This window comes from Anopheles gambiae, chromosome 3 (assembly GCF_943734735.2).
Source record: "Anopheles gambiae chromosome 3, idAnoGambNW_F1_1, whole genome shotgun sequence".
NCBI classification, from domain to species: domain Eukaryota; kingdom Metazoa; phylum Arthropoda; class Insecta; order Diptera; family Culicidae; genus Anopheles; species Anopheles gambiae.
In genome coordinates, this window is record NC_064602.1 from 7,008,907 (window position 1) to 7,026,996 (window position 18,090).

Here is an 18,090-nt window from a genome sequence, read left to right on the forward strand (position 1 = left end):
ATTTAATTATACCGACAATGCTTAATTCGCACAATGCGATGGGTAGCGCGTGTGAATGATGCTAATTATTGAAAATGTTTGTCAATTGGTTTTATCCCATGAAAGCGTGCAAAAGTTCGCACCGGAGAGTAAAAATTGTAAAATGATGAAATACCTTTTTTATTGTTTGGTAGTTGTTGGATAGCAACTAAGATCATCTATCGAAACCAACAATTTGAATAAAGCGTAGGCAACATAAAAAAAAAATTTAAAAAAGCTAAATTTAAAGTTTTGGTTTGACGATAATCACCCTTAAAGTATGCAATGTGTACAACAAAACCAACAGAATAGTAGGCACTGGTCAAATATTTTTCTTTTAAATCGATAGGGTTTCAAACTCTCGTAATTTATTTAATTATTTGCCTTTTTAAACTTCACTGACATCACATCAATCAAACTGGCAATGAATTAACCCGAAAGTCATCCGATCAAATGCTTATCATTCTATCTTGCTTTTCCCAGTTAAGGTCAACTCGATAATTGTCAAGTGTCGCTTTAATGTTAATCAATCATCGTCAGCGATTGTTACGGCCAAGTGTGAATTATCATTTATGTGTATTTATGTTTCAATGTGCTTCCAGTTGAGTGTCATTCCGAGTAACCTATTTCCATTTCCATCCCTTTCTACACCTTCACAAATCAATCAATAAAGCAAAATGCTTTTAGGACGTTAATTAGTTATTGATTAACAAATGGAGCAATTGTGCTCAGCCCAGTTTCAATTGGAATAGTATACACAATTTCCCCATTAATTTAGTGTTGTAACATCCACCATGTATCCACATAATCCCCGGCTTAGATGTTTGAAAGCAGCTTTTGTTGGAACCGTTACCTGTTCAATATTAGACGTCGTTTGTCGCTTGTTGTTGATTCGCAATTACCATCCCCACCACGCGGAAAAGCTTGCTGTTGCTGGTTGACGTTTAAAGTTTGTCTGAACGTTGCAAATGGGAAAAGTTACACACTTTCATCTTTGTTCCTTTGCCAACTGCAGCCACCACACAGGACGGATCATCCTTCGAGAGTGCGTCCTCCATCTACAGCCTGGCCCGGGTCGATGCGGTGTGCGAGGAAACGCCCCCGGTCGAGGAAAAGTCCGTCTCGCCCCAAATCCCACCGCCGCCCATCCCGAAGCCCTCGCCGACGCACTCCGTCAGCAGCAGTTCGAGCGATAGTTTCAGCGTGAGCAAGAAGAGTTCGCCTTCCCGGGCCGCCCTGCCGAAAGCGATCGCCGGCAAGGTGAAGCCGGCGAAGCCGCAATCGCTTTCGGACGACGAGCGGAGCGAAAAGCGCTACTCATCGTCGCACGACGAGAAGGAGGCCGCGCCCAAGCTGCCGTACGCTGGTGCCGCGACCGGAACTATTGCCCGAAGCGCTCGGCGGGGTCGCGACTGGAACGAGGAGGAGCGGCGCAGGAAAAAGAGCACGTTCAAGCTGGAGTTTGACAAGGACTCGATCAAGACGTACACCACGCCGATGCTGCGCCAGCCGAGCCCGGGCTTTAAGAAGCTGTCGCCGGAGGACAAGAGTGCGCTGAATGTGCTGGACGGGGCGAGTCCCAGCAGCAAGCAGAAACGCTTCCGACCGAAGACGCGCAAGTCACCGCGGGCTCGCAGCGCTGTACCGGAGGACACGACCGCCGGCAGTGGGATGGGATCGACTGGAACGCTGCCCCGGCGAAGCAAGACACCGTTGGTGCGCTCTCCCGAGAAACCTACCGTGGTGGCGGCGGCTGCGGCGACTGCGACCACGGCCGTGGTGATGGCCACACCTCAACCGACGATTGTTACCACCGGCACGAAGCTGAGTCCCTCGCAGTACTACTCACAGATCCGTAGCCCACCGTCGGTTGGATCTCCACGCAAGCAGAAAATCTCGCCCGAGAAACGACTGCAAGCGATCTCCACCGAGTCGCTACGTTCGGTGTCACCTGGTTCGGACTCGGTGTTTTACAGCGAAGCTGACGCATTGTCCCACTGTGAGCACCAGGTAAGAAGCTTATCTTCAAACCCCAGTCTTCCCTATATTAACAAAGCCTTGGTTGTGCTGCTATCTCGCAGGTTCATTGTTCACACTGCGGCAAAGAGGTGGAGGTCTCGAACCTCCCGGGCGAATCCGAAGAGTCCATCCTAACGCTCGACTCGACGGACAACGATCGGCCGGACATTGTGCAGCCACCGGAGGGGTTCGCTGACTCGCCAGACTGCACCAAGACGCCACACCACACCCGGCTGTACAAGAAGATGGACAAGCGCTTTCGCTCCGAGGACAGGCACGTCGATCGGCGACACTTCAAGAGCCGGCAGGAGTACCGGGCCAAGGTAAGCGGTTAGTGATCCACTCTGCCGTTGTTGTGTGCTCTGGGTAGTTGTGTGAGTGTGTTAGCTGCGGTTGCATTTATTCCTCTACAGTTTCCCACCTGAAAGTATAGAAGCTGCCTGACAAACTTTCGTTTTTAGAGGATCGTTTGTAGAGCAAGAGCCAATCTTCTCGATGGAGATGTGTCTAGAAAGCTGTTTAGTTTGATATTAATGAAGATAACTTCGAAAAAAAGTGTCTATACTATTAAGAACATTGAGTGTTTAAGAGTTTTTCGTAGAATAAGCTCTCATTGTGAGTTCTACTGCGATCCATTTACCCTAGAGCGAGGAGCGTGGCAAGGAGGAGATCGAACCGAATAATCTGCGTCCAGCCGGCTCGTCGCCCTGCGTAGCGCCGGCCGGCCAAGCGTACATCGACACGACGTCCGAGCCGGAACAGGGCATCTACCACGGTAACTACAAGGCGGGCCTGTGGATCTGCATCGCCGATAGGGACGTTTGGCGACGGAACGAGCTGCCGGACGGCAGCTTCGATCGCCCGAAGGATGCAACGCTCGAGCGACGCGGCTCGACCGATTCGGAGCGAGATTTTCGAAAGAAATACCAAGCCATCACACACCGGCTGGTGCACCGGAAGTCATGCGTCGAGATGTACCGACGTCAGAATAGCAACAGTTTTGGTAAGATCGCCTTTAAAGCGATACATCATGCAAGAAGTTTAATGCGATCTCTCCGTCTCTTATCGACAGACACCGATAAAACGGTGGTCGTGTGCAGGAAGTCCGGCGAGTTCGGGTTCCGCATACACGGCTCGAAGCCGGTCGTGGTGTCCGCGATCGAGCCGGACACGCCGGCCGAAACTTCGGGCCTAGAGGTAGGTGATATTGTACTGTCGGTCAACGGTATCTCGGTGATCGATAAAAGTCACTCGGAGGTTGTGAAAATTGCCCACGCTGGCAGCGATACGCTCGAGCTGGAGGTAAGCATTTGCGGGCTGTTGGTGGTGTTAAACGGAGGTTGATAGCTCTTTTACCATCTTTTGGGCACGACCAGGTTGCTCGTACGATTGGGATGCTGTCGCCCCTGGACGATGGCTCCTCACATCCCTCGATCTACACCGGGTTCCTATGGCGGTACTGTTCCAGCGGTGGCAAATGGGTCCGGCGGTGGTTCTCGCTACGGCCGGACCATTGTCTCTACTACTACAAATCGGATGCGGTAAGCATTTTGGCAGTAAGTTCCTTAAATTTAAATGCCTAATTTAATAAACTTCTTCATAGGATAATCAACCGATTGGTGCGATCATGCTGACGAACCACACGATCGAGCGCATCCCGCTAGAACCAATCACGCGCCCGCACAGCTTTGCCATCGACACGGAGGAAGGCACCAAGGTGCAGCTGTCGGCCGACACGGAAGAAGCGGCCAGTCGCTGGATCGCCATCATCAGCCACGCTGCCCAGCAATGTGATCCTTGGCTGGAAAACAGGTGTGTACAGGCTCTTCCAGCAAATCTTTGTATTGCACGTATTACAAGCAACGAATCATTCCTTAAAACAGTGCACGGAACCTACGGCTCTGTGCGACGGGTATCAGCAAACCGGACTGCAGCGGGCCGCTGACCAAGCTGGGCAGCAAATGGCGCTCGTGGACCAAGCGATACTGCGTGCTGAAGGATGCGGTACTCTACTTCTACCACGACGGCACCAGCAAGAGTGCTTTCGGTAATTGAAATGACGGTCTACAACCGGTCGAGAAGAAGTGCTAACTCACCACACTGTTGATTTTCAATTTGTTTGACGAATTAGGTATGGCCTGCCTGCAGGGGTATCGTGTACAGCCTTCATCGGCCGGTGGTAAGAAGTATGCGTTCGAGATAGTTCCACCGGAGCTGAGTCTAAGACACTACTACTTCCACACCGAGACGGAAATGGACAAGAAGCGGTAAGTGAAAGCGGCCTTCGGTGGCTTTAAAACATATTTTTGCAAGACTCCAAAGAGTAATTCCTTTCATATTGGTCTTATATGAACATAAAATAATATGAAAGTGCCTAAAACTCATGTCATCTTCATCTTGACAAGCTGTGGCATAGGCTATCCCCTTTAAAACCAACAACCAATACATCCATCCAACAAAGAGATACAAATCACTCACTCTCTGCACTGCACACAACAAGCAGAAACTCGTAAATCGCGTACCGCGCCTGCATCATATGCAAGTTTTTTATTGAAAATATTGCAACAGCTTCTTCCGCCAGCTTGACCTGTTATTGTGTTGGCGTTGGCGAACGCAAAAAACAGGGAAAAAACAAGATAAAAAAACAAAATGCAACGCCCATTTCACCCTCCGAAAGCATCCTTTTACGGCAAAGCGATACACAAGCGCCATTCATCGCAATAAAGCCATCAATTGGAAATTTAATTTTCTTTTTCCCATCTCTCTCTCTCTCTCTCTCTCTCTCTCTCTCTCTCTCTCTCTCTCTCTTTCTTTTTTCTCTTTTCCGTTGGCTGTTTCCACCCTTAAATCGCTTTCCATGTCCATGTCACGATATTTTTCCATTATCCATTCGCCCGGAATGATGGTGGTACGTCGGCCATTCGCAATGGACGTCGTAATACGTCTCCCCCCTGTCTTCCATTCTTCTTGATCCCTCCCTTGCGGCGTTAATCGAACGGACACTGGGTGCAGCTGGGTGGCCGCCCTGGAATACTCGATAGACCGGTGGATGAGGGCCGGCTGAAATAACCTGAAACGCTACGAGCAGCTCGTATAGTACACACCGTTTGGCCTTACGTTTCGCCAATCTCCGGTCGGGAGCAATCCTTTCCACCACCACCAGCATCACCATCCATCCCCGTCAGCCAACGGTCCAGCGGTGGCAGCATAAACAAAGCACAAGCAAGCAAAACTCCACTACTGTGCCCGCGCGCGCGCGCTCACCCAGCTTCACATTATGGTTTCGGAATATGCGAATGGGGAGGGCATAAAACAACACAACCTCGGTCACGAACTGCCCAGCGCACGGTGCTCTTGCAGCAGCGACGGCAGCAGCAGCGCCAGCGTCCATCGTAAAGGAGCCGTGATTGCGGTGTGCCTACCTTTCAGGCGCCGCCAGCACCGGTGATTGAATGGAGTGAAAGCAGACAAGCGACGAGCGCAGCGACAACGAGAATCAGTGCTGACAATTTGTGCATGTAAGCTGGAAGCATACACACACCGACACATACACACACAAATAGCCCACAGTCACGCTTCAATTACGATCGTGCCTGCTAGCAGCAGGCCAAACAAATCAACCGTGCCGTAAACTATGGAGGCCAGCGTAATACGAGACTCACACTCACACGCTCGCAAGGTAGGTTTTTCCGATGGTGTAATATCAAACCCGTCCCATTCGCTTGCTGCTTGATGCCATTTTGGTGTCGTGATTTTCACTCGTCCAGCACGAGCTACATCGCCCCCCGCGTGCGCACAAACACACACACACACCTACACGGAGCAGGATGGCAGCTTTGTGTCTTGCAGCTTTGGTAGCGTTTTTCGGGGTCGGGGTTGTTTTTCTTGCCACTCCAAAAGTGTAGTGGGTAGGGGAGCCGAGGCCTGACCTTTTGTTATTGACGTAACGTATACAATTTATGCTACCGCTTGCCGTAAACACTTGCACCGCAGGGTTTTCACAGCATTTTCATTTCCATCTTTTTCTTATATCATTCTCCTCGACCATCACTTGGAGGCGCTGGAAGTGTTAAGCGTCATACGAGAACGATGCGTAGCGTTTGCAATGGTGTGATGGTGTGGGAAAATATTTTTCTACCCACTCGCCAACCACGGCACACGGGCTCGGTGCTGCGGGGGAAAAGTTTCTCTTACAAAACGTCCCCAAACGTGGCATAAACTTCATCCTCCTTCTCGTCGCTTTGACTCAAAAGAGCAGTAGACTCTAGAGACCGTGTCTAGGGGGGGGGGGGGGAGGGGGAGACCGGAAAAATTGATGAAAATATTTCCCCATTCCAAAGCATCCCAACCCAACGGGAGGAGGATGTTTCCGGCTGAACAACTTCATGTAGCAGGTGTGTCTGGTAGAAGGTACTGAAGCGAGAGTTTGTCACCACCGATAAGGACTGTTGGGGCCTTGCACGCAAGGCCACCGCCCCAAAAACTTCCGGGATATGAAAGCGATTTAAATACACACAGCACCCGTAAACAAGCCAACTCTCTCTCACACACATACAAACATGGAGATAGCAATAGATGCGAAACGAGACCAACAGAAACGAACTGAACGGGGCGCCCCCAGAGCTGACGTAGCGTTGTTTTTCCCGCTCGAATCGAAGGAAAACATTCTTCTCCTTAGATGATAGCATTAATAGAGAGCATTTAATAGATTTAATAGCGAATGCACACACATACACACACATAAAGACAAGCACACCGTAACGCAATGAGACGCGTCTCATTGATGGGTAAATGGATAGCAGGAATGTGTGTTATAGTTATAGTAGCAAAATTAAATCCACTTAGCGAACGATCGTAAATGATAGCTTTAAGGGTGGTTCTAGCAGACACGGTAAGCGAAGAGGGCGATTTTGTTACGCGGATTGCATACTTTACACACCCAGCCAGCCTTGCAGAATGAATATGCGCCTTAAAGTATGCAATTGGCGTAACAAAGTTGCGCTTGAAGCTATTTGTTTTGTTTGGAAACAGGAGCACGTTATCGCCAGCATCGCTACGATGCCATGGGGAAGCGTCTTCATAGTATAATGGATTTAAACTCCGTAACTTACACGGATGGTAAAGCACACTTCTACACTTTGATAAGGACTCTTGAGCAGAAAAAGGTTCAGTGTTTGTGGGTAGAACTTGTATGAACTTAAAGTATTGATCAGGGCGAAATGGAAACGCATTGTTTATTGGTAAACGGATTTATGGATAACAACGAAGCATACTCACCAGGATCGTTCTTGTTGCACTATAAAGGTTTAGTTTTATGAGAACGCTTCCTTGGGAATCATCTGAAAACATCTTCAGAAGAAAGAAATGGATGACGTTTGCAATAAAAAGAAAGTTTCTTTCAAAAACTTTGGCTGAATAAAACGGTCCTCAGCACTGTCATTGTAAAGCCTTTTAGGGTGAGATAGCTCTATGCGGGAGAAAGAAAACGAAAACTTGCTGGATGTTCCCTCTTTGCCTGTCTGTTTCCCGTAATCTGTACATTCCCTGCAAAACCCTCTCCCCTTTGGCAGTAGATAGGATAGAAAGGCTTTGCCAGTATGTTTATGTCCCGAGCCGAGTGGATTGTTGTACCGAAACAGCACAGAAACGATACGCCACGCAAGAAATACGCCCTAAAGCAGGCCCCAACAGGCAAGCGCTGGTAGTTGCAAGCTGTGTAGACACTAGAAAAAAAAACTCATTTAAAGGATGAGATTAATGTTAGAGCTTTAAAAGTTTATCCAACCGGACGGCGGAAACGAACCCGGAACGGCATGTTCCGTGACGCTATGACCCACTCAATTTGATGAAATGAAAAACTCCAATGCGGGGAGTTTGTTTTTGAACAATTCAAACACATACACAAACACACACCTAAACATGCGCACATTCAGATGTGGAAGGTGGCATTTGCGCTAGAAGCAGCAGTAGAAGTACATGATCGGTAGAGTAAAACCATATCAGTATATTTGTCGGCAGTAGAATACCATAAACCTTTAACCATCGAGTAACCTATTAGCAGATAGTGAGAGGTGCGTGTTAGGAAAACAGAAACAAATCCAAGAGGAGCTATTTTGTGGTTCTCTGTTCGATTCGAGACGAGTCGGTACTTGAGTTTTTGTTATTGTTTTGAGAGAATATTACTTTATGAGAAATGCACTGCAGCTGTGTCGCTGTTTAGTTACAGGCCGGTTGGTAGGATATGGTTGGTTAGATAAATGGTAGATAAAATCGGAAATTATTAAAACAATGAAACTAATAAACAATAAGCGATAAAATATGTAACTAACGAAAGAAGGCGCGTGCAGACGGTGAGGTAGTAAATGAAACACTTAAATAAAGTCAAACTTCCAGTGCCAAACAAACGAAACAAATACAGACCGCGTCGGTTGCTGCATTAAAGTTGTGCTGGGTAGCGATGGTGATCGGGATCACTTGGTATCAGGTTTACAGTAGCCTTGTTTTCTACAACTCGCTCCACAAAACGATGCCCTTCATATTGTTTCCGTTCCTTTTCAAACAACAACGCTTTATCAGCTGCTCACGTTTTTCTTAACCTCTCACTCACTCTTGAGCTAATTATAATGACCCAGAACTGATATCAATACGGGTATAAGGGACGACGGTGAACGAATTATCGACCGATTTTGGGAACACTTCTCTTCTCTGCGAGCAAACACGGGCCCACACTCTCTGCTCCCTTTCCTCTATCTCTTGTTGAGCATTATCATTATTGCCTTACTGCATGTTGTTTGATATCATCTTGTCAAAAGTAAGCAAAAGTGTCATTGTCAACTTCTTTTATCTGCTTTGTTTGCTTCTCCTTTGCGTGGGATGCTGGAGCTTTTTTTATTGTACCTTCCCTCGACACGATCCATTCCATGTGGTGTGTTATCGCAGTCACAAGGCTACAATGCAAAAAAACGCGACCATACAAACACACACAAAAGCTACAACAAAACTTGTACGACAAATAAAACCAAAAACCGCTACGAAGGAACCAGCATCTAGAAGGAACACACACAAAAACGGAAACACAGAACAAATGAATCTCAACAAGTGCTTTGGTCAAATGCGACACGGGCGAAGAATGAAATGATTTTTGTGAGCGTATTACAATAGAAAGAGCAGCATGAAAAGTAAAGACAGTTGTCTCTTTTTTAGTAATATTTGAGAGAACAGATCTTCATATTCCTTCATGATTCAATTCCTCTTAAATCACCCTTCACTTTTTTAATTGATGGTGACAATAATCCAACCTAAATTGGCCCAAGAGTAGTTATGCGCCTTAAAGTATGCACACAGCATATCATTTCTCGTTTAACATCTTGTTAACACGACTTAAATTCTTCTCAACACAACACTTTTCCGATTTATCCATCCGGTCGTAGAACACACTAACAGGAACACACGAAACACACACCTACATTTCGCATACCATCACTCCCTGATCATCCATCCCCCCCACCCAAGGTTTCGTTGCTCAAAGCAAACAATGCTCTTCGCCATTATGCAAAACACCATCGTTCGTAATCGCAAAAAACTGCGCACAGACACCTCGTGACACATGATAGGTTTGTTCAGCAAACAAAATGCAACATGCTACATGAAGAAGCAACGCACCATCTACCAGCACACTTGCTGTGCTGCTGGCAGGAAGATTATTAAACAAAACAAAAGAGATATTTAAAAAGAAAAACAAACGTTTTTATAAACGATTAAGACTATAAGCAGGATAAAAGAAGATAAGATGAGGAAGAAAGGAACAAAAATGTTGCATAGAGGATACAACAAGCAAAACACTGTAGACTAGCTCAAGATCAACCAAATTTATGCCGATATTGGACGCGAGACGCGCATGTCAGGTTATCTTTTTTCAATTAAGAATGTTTTTTCTTTCTTTTTTAATTGTTAAGCTACGATTTAATAGAATACGATAACTTTCGCACGTTCCAACCAGTGGCAACCAGTGACGCCGTACGGTTCACCGTAATGAAATAGGGGAAAAGTAATTCAAAGTTTTATTTGAATTTTACCTTGCGTTCCAGAGCACCGTTTGCATTGCAGACGGGTTGGAAAACCAAATTTACTTACCACAGTAAATGGTAATGTTGTGAACCACGTAAGACAAATTTGAGCAAAGCTCCGCTCCAGAGAGAGATTGTTTGATTGCCGGAATGGTTGGTAGACTTAAGTGACGCTGCAGATGAGATGAACGTGAAAGAAAAACAGACGGGGTTCGAATTATGCTCGAAGCACTGCCAAAAACAAAACTCATCTATCTTCAACCAGCAGCAAACCAGCGGCGAGCGTTCTGGATCGTTCTGAAGAAAAGCGAGAAAGACAGAGGGAGAGTATCAATTTAAACTGGAAGCACGTTAAATAAAAAAAAAAAACAAAGAGACCCTATTTGCATGGCCAGTGCGCTGAGCATTAGCTTTGGATTCAATATAAGTGTTTAGTGGAACAAATAGGAATGAAAATTAAACTGCGTCTAGCCCTTGCCACGGGACGAAACTTTGTTGAAGAGTATGATGTAGAGCGATGGCACGATCGCGCCAAAGCGTATATAGCAGCGTTTCGAAACCCATTTTGCAGCGGAACAGTATGATACAAATTATATACTATATACCGATATACACACACCTACAAAACACCATGCCGACATTACACATTCAACCCAACATACAACAGCCCAGCCACGCTCAAAAGTGCTACATGATACACTTGAACTAATTAGAAGCTACAGATGAAAGTGGAAATAGAATGAACAGACACAAAAACATGCAGAAACTCATACAAACTGTAGACCAAATGCCCATCATCAAATGTTAAAATCGTGAAAGATGTAGTCAAAAGTCAACCCGTAGCATTTCATGAACGTGAAACGAATACGATTGTAGCGAAAAGCAGTGAACCAAAACCCCATTTTTCGAGCGGTCAGTTAGTTTGGTGTGAGAAATAAATGGTTATAAGAACAAAGAAAAGGAGGAAAAAACAACAAAAGAACACTGTAAAACTTACAATGTGGCAGCATACATTATCAAGCGAATAAAACTGAAAATCTTATTCGGAACGAAACAAACCTTGTTGTAATGTGATTATTTGAATTAATTATATGAATATCACGAGAATGATTATTGAAATATTTTCTAAACACATTAACCAATAAATTTCAACCCTGTATCAACCCTGAATAACGACTGAATTTGCAGCTCGTCAATGGGATACAGCGGTTCGCATCGAAAACGCCTGTGAGTATGCAATTGTGTGTCGACGGAATGCATTGCGTTGGGTTGTAGGCAGCACGGGGCACTATGCAACCCATACTCTAATAATAATTTTTATTTCTACAGATAAAACAAAGTTTTCAAATAATATAGATTAACAATGCAATGTTCGCGAATATTATTCAAAAAAATTGATTTGCTGAGAGGCGTTTGTTGGTCACTTTTATTTAATTTTCCACATTTTTTGGATTCTTTGAAATTTTGATTTGACATGCAATTCGCTTTGAGAGAATGTTGGGATCATTTTCTAAAACAAAGACACAACTTCAACGCATCCAACACAACCGAACCTCTTTCAATACTGAACATCTCTATGTCCAATTGGACCGAAATCATCAAACATGTGTTTGCCAAACGTTCACCCCGGACGCAATCGGATGCAACTGCAACAAATCAATCGACCCTCATTCGCTCGCTACTCTGTTTCTTCAAAGGGATAATCTTTACCAAAAATAAAGAAAGAAGGAAAGAATAACACACCGTCCACCCCGTCACGCCGGGCAGCATCCTTGAGATGCAATTCCTTAACCTTCACCTCGTTCGCCCACACGCTGAGAGGTCAGTTGCCCTTTTCCGTCTTAAAAAAACACTCAACCACCCACCCGCACACACACACTGACGAATTCGTTCGCTTGCCGTTTGCATGCACTCACGTCCGGATGCATCACCCCTCCCAGGGTATACATAAATCATTTCCCAGCTTCAGCGCGTCGTCATGCCCGCCTGCTTGCTGCCCGTTTGCATTCCGTCAACGTGCTGCGGGCGAAATGGACCAAGCGGACTGGCAGGAAATCTGTATCTTGCCCGCTTTTGCCTGGCTGCCAAAAGCGACCCTGGTGATTGCAAAAATCGCAACAACTACAACAAAAAAAGGTAGAAACTCCACCTCACAAAGAGAAAGACACGGGCAATCGCTTGGGCGGGAAGAATAAAGATGTAATCCGCTTAAAAAATCAACTTGCTTTAATCGTCTCACTCCCGAATACACGCCGGACCCACGCGAATCGATCTCCCACTCCTCTCCCGATTGCCAGGAGTCGATTGAACCATCCCTTTTGGTGATTCAATCCTCTCAGGTGAAAGCGAGATAGCGTCGTGCGTAAGTGAAACGTCTTGGGAGAGAGAGAAAGAAAAACAGCACCCTTGGATCCTGAAACCTTATCGCACAGAGAAACTTTCCCGTCTCGAAAGGAGACAGAAATTCGACCTGAATGTAATCGAATCGGACCTGCACAGGTTGGTACACTCGTAACCCGTTCCATCTCGTTATCTCCTCCACTCCCCCCAGCCCCCTTTCGCTCTGTTCTCGTTCGACAGTAGCAGAGAAATTAATCCCTCCAGCATGAATATATTTAATTTCTCGGGCTATCTCTTACCCAAGAACCACTTGTGTTGCCTTTTTTTCTGTACCTTGTTTTCCCCCTTACCTGTCGCGCGAAGCATGCTACCGATCCAGATTTACTTCCCATCTTATCGTTCCTGTCCAACCGTGTTTAACTATTGAAGCGCTGCTATTGGAGCAAAAAGAACACCAACATTCTTGTACGGCTTAAGCTTAAGCAAACGCAGAGCGAAGGGGGAGCGATGGTTGGATGGTTGGGTTGAATACTAAACCTCAATCTAACTGCACACCGATTGAGCTTTGGCCGCTGGCCGCCGCTGGCCGTCCCGGGTCAAACAGGTTATTGGAGCAATAAAGTAAGTGCTTTGAGGCGGGTTACCGCAGCGCACCGGAATGCGTCCGCACGTACCACCGCTCCAGAATTATTAGATCTGCAAGACTCTCTCCTACGGCTACGGCGATAAAGTAAAGATTATGCAAATGTCGCCACACGGAGCTGCCCGTCGTTCTTAACTGCCCGTCGTGTCGGATCTGTGCCGGAATCTGATCGGGCGCGCGCGCTCACGCTTGTTGGTCATCGAACCTATTCACTGCAACCTACGCAACCGGCGGACCCGATTGGAGATCAATTTCTGTCTCTGAGTTCACGTTTAATAGACGCCAGATAGCGTCCGCGTGTACGTGTATCGGTCTGCATGAGATCATTCAAACGGTAGCAACCAAGCAACAACCTGTCCATTCCCCGTTACGGTGCTCGAAATGGACACTTTAGATTTCATCTGCCGGCTTGCGGTGCCTATCCAGTTGCACCGGAAATGGAACAGTCAGTCTTTTGTACGCATGTGGTTGTGCTGTTTCTTTGTCTCGGTGTGTAATACAATCCGCGGATGAGCATTTAGAGCGAGCTGGGCGTATTATTTACACGCTGCATCCGGTAGCGCTGGTAGTAGCACGCCATTACGCCTCAACTATGATTGACACGTAAACATGACTTCTGATGGTGACTGCGCGACGGACCGACGGATGGGATCGTTTTGCGATGTGCTGCACGATAAGGTAAGTGCTCTGAAAAGCTCTGGATCAGAGTGGAGATAGTCTTGATTGTTTCACTCACCTGGATTGGTATATTAAGTTTAAAAACATTGAAAAGAGCCATAACTACAGGACCTTCTAATTCTTGATCACAGCTGAAGACGTGCAACACTCACACATTGAGGAATGACTATTCTGGGTCAATAAGAAACTCCCGAACACATGTTTAATATTTTGTAAAGCTATTTCAACATCCCCAAGACACAATGACCCACGCATTGCAATATCTCTGCCTTCTCGCAATGGTCAATAAATTGGCAGCAGCTGTAAACTCGATTTCCTGCTGACTGCCAAGCCTGGACGACTGGTTCGATACGATCGGTCACTCTTTGCATGGGTGCGTCTTATGACTTGCTGGACTCTTGTCGTACGTTGTTACCCTGTCCATCGGCTCCCTTGTTCTCGGTGCGCACATATGGTCGGTGCTTGGTCTGTGTTTGCTGCTTCTGAATTCAACACAGAAGCCTGATCGTGGCGTTGACTGCCGATGCCAACGCAGTAGCGCAATAAAACGCAAACAAGAGCCCAGCAGCCGTCATGAGCAAAATGATGACTGCCGCTTCATTCCGCTTTCTTGCAGTCTTGCACTCCCTGCTCCGTATGATGTAACCGAACGTGTTCAGGATCCTTCAAGCTTTCATCTTGTCTAGCAATTTTCGGACCGATAAAACGAGCTTGCCCGACACGTTTTGTTCCCTTTTTTTTTGTTTCGGGGTTGCCCAAGATGCACCCCCGCGGAGAAAAAGAAAGTGCTTCTTGCCTTTGGACAGCGGACCTTTCGAACTTTGGAAGTTGTGTCTTCCCGTACGGTCATCCTTTTTAAAAGATTGTTTCTTTCTTCCTTTTAGATGTGTTCTTTTCTTCCTTTCTCTCACTCTCTCTCTCTATCCATCTAATGCTCTCCCTCTCTATTCATATAATGCTCTCCTTAAACATTCCCTTACAGAATCCCTTTCTGCCACAGTAAGGGATCACACAACGGGGGCATGATTATTCCGTTGTTTGAAAAGGACCAGCTAATGGACATTTCCGCAGGTAGCACTAAAAGCCGGTAAAGTGAGAAACGCACGGACAGGTTTCCATCCCTTCCTCCTTTTTTTATACCGAACTGGTAGCACTCCTGCCGAGCGCTGTTCTGGGACGTGCTGGGCGTCCTGGGTGTGAATTACGGGGAAAGGCGCAAATGCAGACAACTTTTTCCATCGTCAAACAAATGGAGAATAGAACCAATGGTGCACACACACACACACATGCCATTATTTGGTGCGCTATGATGAGGGCAATGAGTGTAAGTTTTTATCGTTTTATCTTCACCTCTAGCATTGCGTTCCCGCGTCGCACGATGGATTATCAGGAGTCCATAAAGCACTGGAGGGGATTATTAAAACTACAATTTTGCCCAGTCATATTTGCAGGAAAACTTTGTTGTGGTATTGTGGCTTTTTTGAAGATGCTTTCAAATGATTAGAGATGACTTGTAGCTTTGGGTGGATGGTAATGCTTTGTGGGGCACCATAAAGACGATCCAATTCTTATTTGTTGTTCAATAGAAAAGATACTCTCTTTTTGGGGCGATCTCAGTGCTTTGTTTTGTTGCTATTGAGGTATAAAAACTACACAACAGTGTTGTGTCCTAAATGATGTAAGACTTCTCTTGCAATGCTTCTGTACTGCTTTCTTGACACTTTCTTCGATCATCTTCATCAATTTCTTTCCAGACTTTTCTGTCCTTTTCATCCATCGTTTTTGTTCGCCCATGTCGGATCACAGCAAGAAAGCTCTGCTGACAAAGGCAAGAGGGCGAGATTTTGTTTCTTCTAATCTCTCCTCCATTATTCGAATGGCACCAGAACCAGAAAGTCTAAGCGCACCATAATAGAGAGGGCAGAAAAAGGCACTTCGTCTAGCCTAGACCTTTTGCTCAGGGAGAAAAAAAGGAACCTGCTGGAATCGGGGACGATGCGACGATAACGAGCGCAAAGTGAAACAAATTGAACGGGAGCCGATAGCTCCTGGGAAGTGATCGAACGCACAACCCACTGAACGACTAGGCCGTCAGGCAGGAAATAGGAGGCAAAAAGAAAACTCCGGTGGCAGCAGCACCGGAAAGGAAAGGAAATGACTCTTTTTCTTTTCGTCTGTATGATGATGCGTGCTGTGTGTGTTTGTATGATGGTAACAAAAAGAAAGCTGGGTAGGAACAAAATGCGGAAGTTCTAAAAAAGCCATCGTTTTGCACCGGAACCGTTTGCCTGGTCATTGTTGCCTTTTATTGTAGGGGATTTAAAGGACTGGCCGTGTTGGAGTTGGTCTTACAGTCAAAAAGGCATTACATGCACTGAAATATTCCATGTTTGGCTAAAATATCCTTTAAAGCTATTTTTGTAAATATTGATAATTCATTAATTCAAATGCTTTGCGATCATAACATCATTAATTTCAAAACAGTCTTACATCGCTTATTTACCTCTTTTACCATGTTTCCAATTAACTATCATTAATGTTCTATTTAAGCTTTATTTATTCCCAACTGTTCCACTGATCACAACATAAGTTAAAGCTTAACCTCGCGCTAGAAGTTCTTTTACAAGTAGTTTTAATTTATTTCCACAATTCCTTTTCAAAACCAATCGCAAACTCCAACCCAGCTGACCATAAATATCGCAAAATACTACCACCGACTGAATAAGCTGACAAGCGGGTCAAACGAACATCGATTTGCAAACATTCGCCAGCCAACCGTCCACATCCACCAAAAGACATCGATGGACAATTGCCAATGCAACAAAGGGCAATCGATGCACGTACTGTGGGGGAGTGGAAAAAAGCACAGCAGACTGCAACAGGAAAAAAGCTCCTCCAAACCCAACAGTGCACACAAATCTTCTTGCCGGCCATTACGCCAAGTCGCCCTCCGCAAAATGGGAAAAGTAAGCCAACCAAGAAGACGAAGGAACACACTTACAAAAAAGCTGGACACACAAACGGGAACGAAAAATGGGAAAAGAAAACGGACAACTCTTTGGAAGGAAAATAAATAGAAGCACACACACACAAGCACACTTTCTTGCCTGTGTATGCGAACGTGATACAGATAAAAGTGCTTGGGTTTTTTTGTTGCTTTTCTATCACTCTCTCTTTCCCTCGGCGGTGCAATCGCCATGGACCTCTCCCTTTCTTGCAGTGACTTAAGAAACCTTAAATCTTCTTTATCTGTCCAGTTTCCTGTTGCCCAGTTCGGTCCGGGGTTCGATGCTGCAGTGTTATTTTTTGTTGTTCCCATCCACCAAGGGCATGGTCGGTGCCTACACGTGTGTGTGTGTGTGGCTGTGTGGGTCTTTTCGGTGCTTCTCCTGCTGTTCCTTTACTGCTGCCGTTAGTGCTGCCGTTGGGTGTCGCGTCTTGCCGTCAATGCCGCCCAGCGTCTGGCGTTGCATTCCACCCTAGCTAGAGCCGGGGACCGTCCCGGCAAGCCGAGAAAATAACTTTTATAAATACATTACACCGACCATCCATCCCTTCTCACCTACCGCATCGGCCAGCCTCCTCGTCCAGCCGCCGATGGCTTCGGGATACGGTGTTTGCGCCGTAGTTGCTCCGTCCTGCTTCGACTGCTTGCCTCACGCTCACGCCATGTTGTTATTGTTTGCCTTTACGTCACCATTTGCATCCAACAGCACAGCATCCACCTATCGTCATCTCCCTAGCTCCTAACAGCCTCCCCAGCATCCCTCGTCAAGCAACGAACGAAAGGCACGAAGAGAGCGAAAGAAACGAGAAACCAAAGAGGAAAAAGCAAAAAATCTCCATCGGCGTAAACGTCGTCCCTAATGATCGAACGGAGGCAAACGGTGTGCTTGATCACCGACCACCTCCAAAACCTTTGCCGCTGCTCGCACGGGGACAGCGGTGCACTCCGCAAGCGCACCTTTTCCCCGTCGCGCGTCTTCACCTGCCGCACTCGCCCACCGGAGCCCAAGGTCTGTGCGATGGCGGTCGGACGGCGGCCACCCCGTCAAACCACGGGCAACGAAGACAACTAGAAAGAAGAAGCAGAAAACACAGTCAACCCCTCCAGGCGATGGACTGTATCGTCGGGGGGAGGATTGGAGGAAAGGAGCAGCAACAGCAGCAGCAGGAGGTTCGTTGCTGTTCGTATCGTCGAAGTCTTCAACTCTTCGCTTGTCTCTCCACAGTCCCCGTCCCCGTCCCCATGCGATGCCAATGATCGATCGGCTTTGGCATCTTCTGGTTCGAGCTCCACATCTTTCCTCCCAGAGCTGGCAGCGA

The 18,090-nt window shown here is 46.5% G+C and overlaps 1 protein-coding gene across 9 annotated transcripts in view; it reads left to right on the forward strand.

Moving 5' to 3' along the window:
- LOC3291681 (uncharacterized) overlaps nucleotides 1-11,161 on the forward strand; it is a 123,530-nt gene extending 112,369 nt beyond the window's left edge. For 8 of the 9 annotated variants that reach the window (XM_061654252.1, XM_061654251.1, XM_061654257.1 and 5 more), the window contains 9 exons: nucleotides 1,034-2,028; nucleotides 2,100-2,360; nucleotides 2,683-3,040; nucleotides 3,110-3,339; nucleotides 3,414-3,578; nucleotides 3,641-3,849; nucleotides 3,921-4,084; nucleotides 4,169-4,304; nucleotides 5,050-11,161. In XM_061654252.1, coding sequence (XP_061510236.1) covers nucleotides 1,034-2,028; nucleotides 2,100-2,360; nucleotides 2,683-3,040; nucleotides 3,110-3,339; nucleotides 3,414-3,578; nucleotides 3,641-3,849; nucleotides 3,921-4,084; nucleotides 4,169-4,304; nucleotides 5,050-5,101 — 2,570 coding nt within the window. In that variant the 3' untranslated portion in view covers nucleotides 5,102-11,161. Of the gene's footprint in view, nucleotides 1-1,033; nucleotides 2,029-2,099; nucleotides 2,368-2,682; nucleotides 3,041-3,109; nucleotides 3,340-3,413; nucleotides 3,579-3,640; nucleotides 3,850-3,920; nucleotides 4,085-4,168; nucleotides 4,305-5,049 lie in introns of those variants that run through there. The other variant, XM_061654258.1, reaches the window with a different exon arrangement.
- The last annotated feature ends 6,929 nt before the right edge of the window (nucleotides 11,162-18,090 follow it).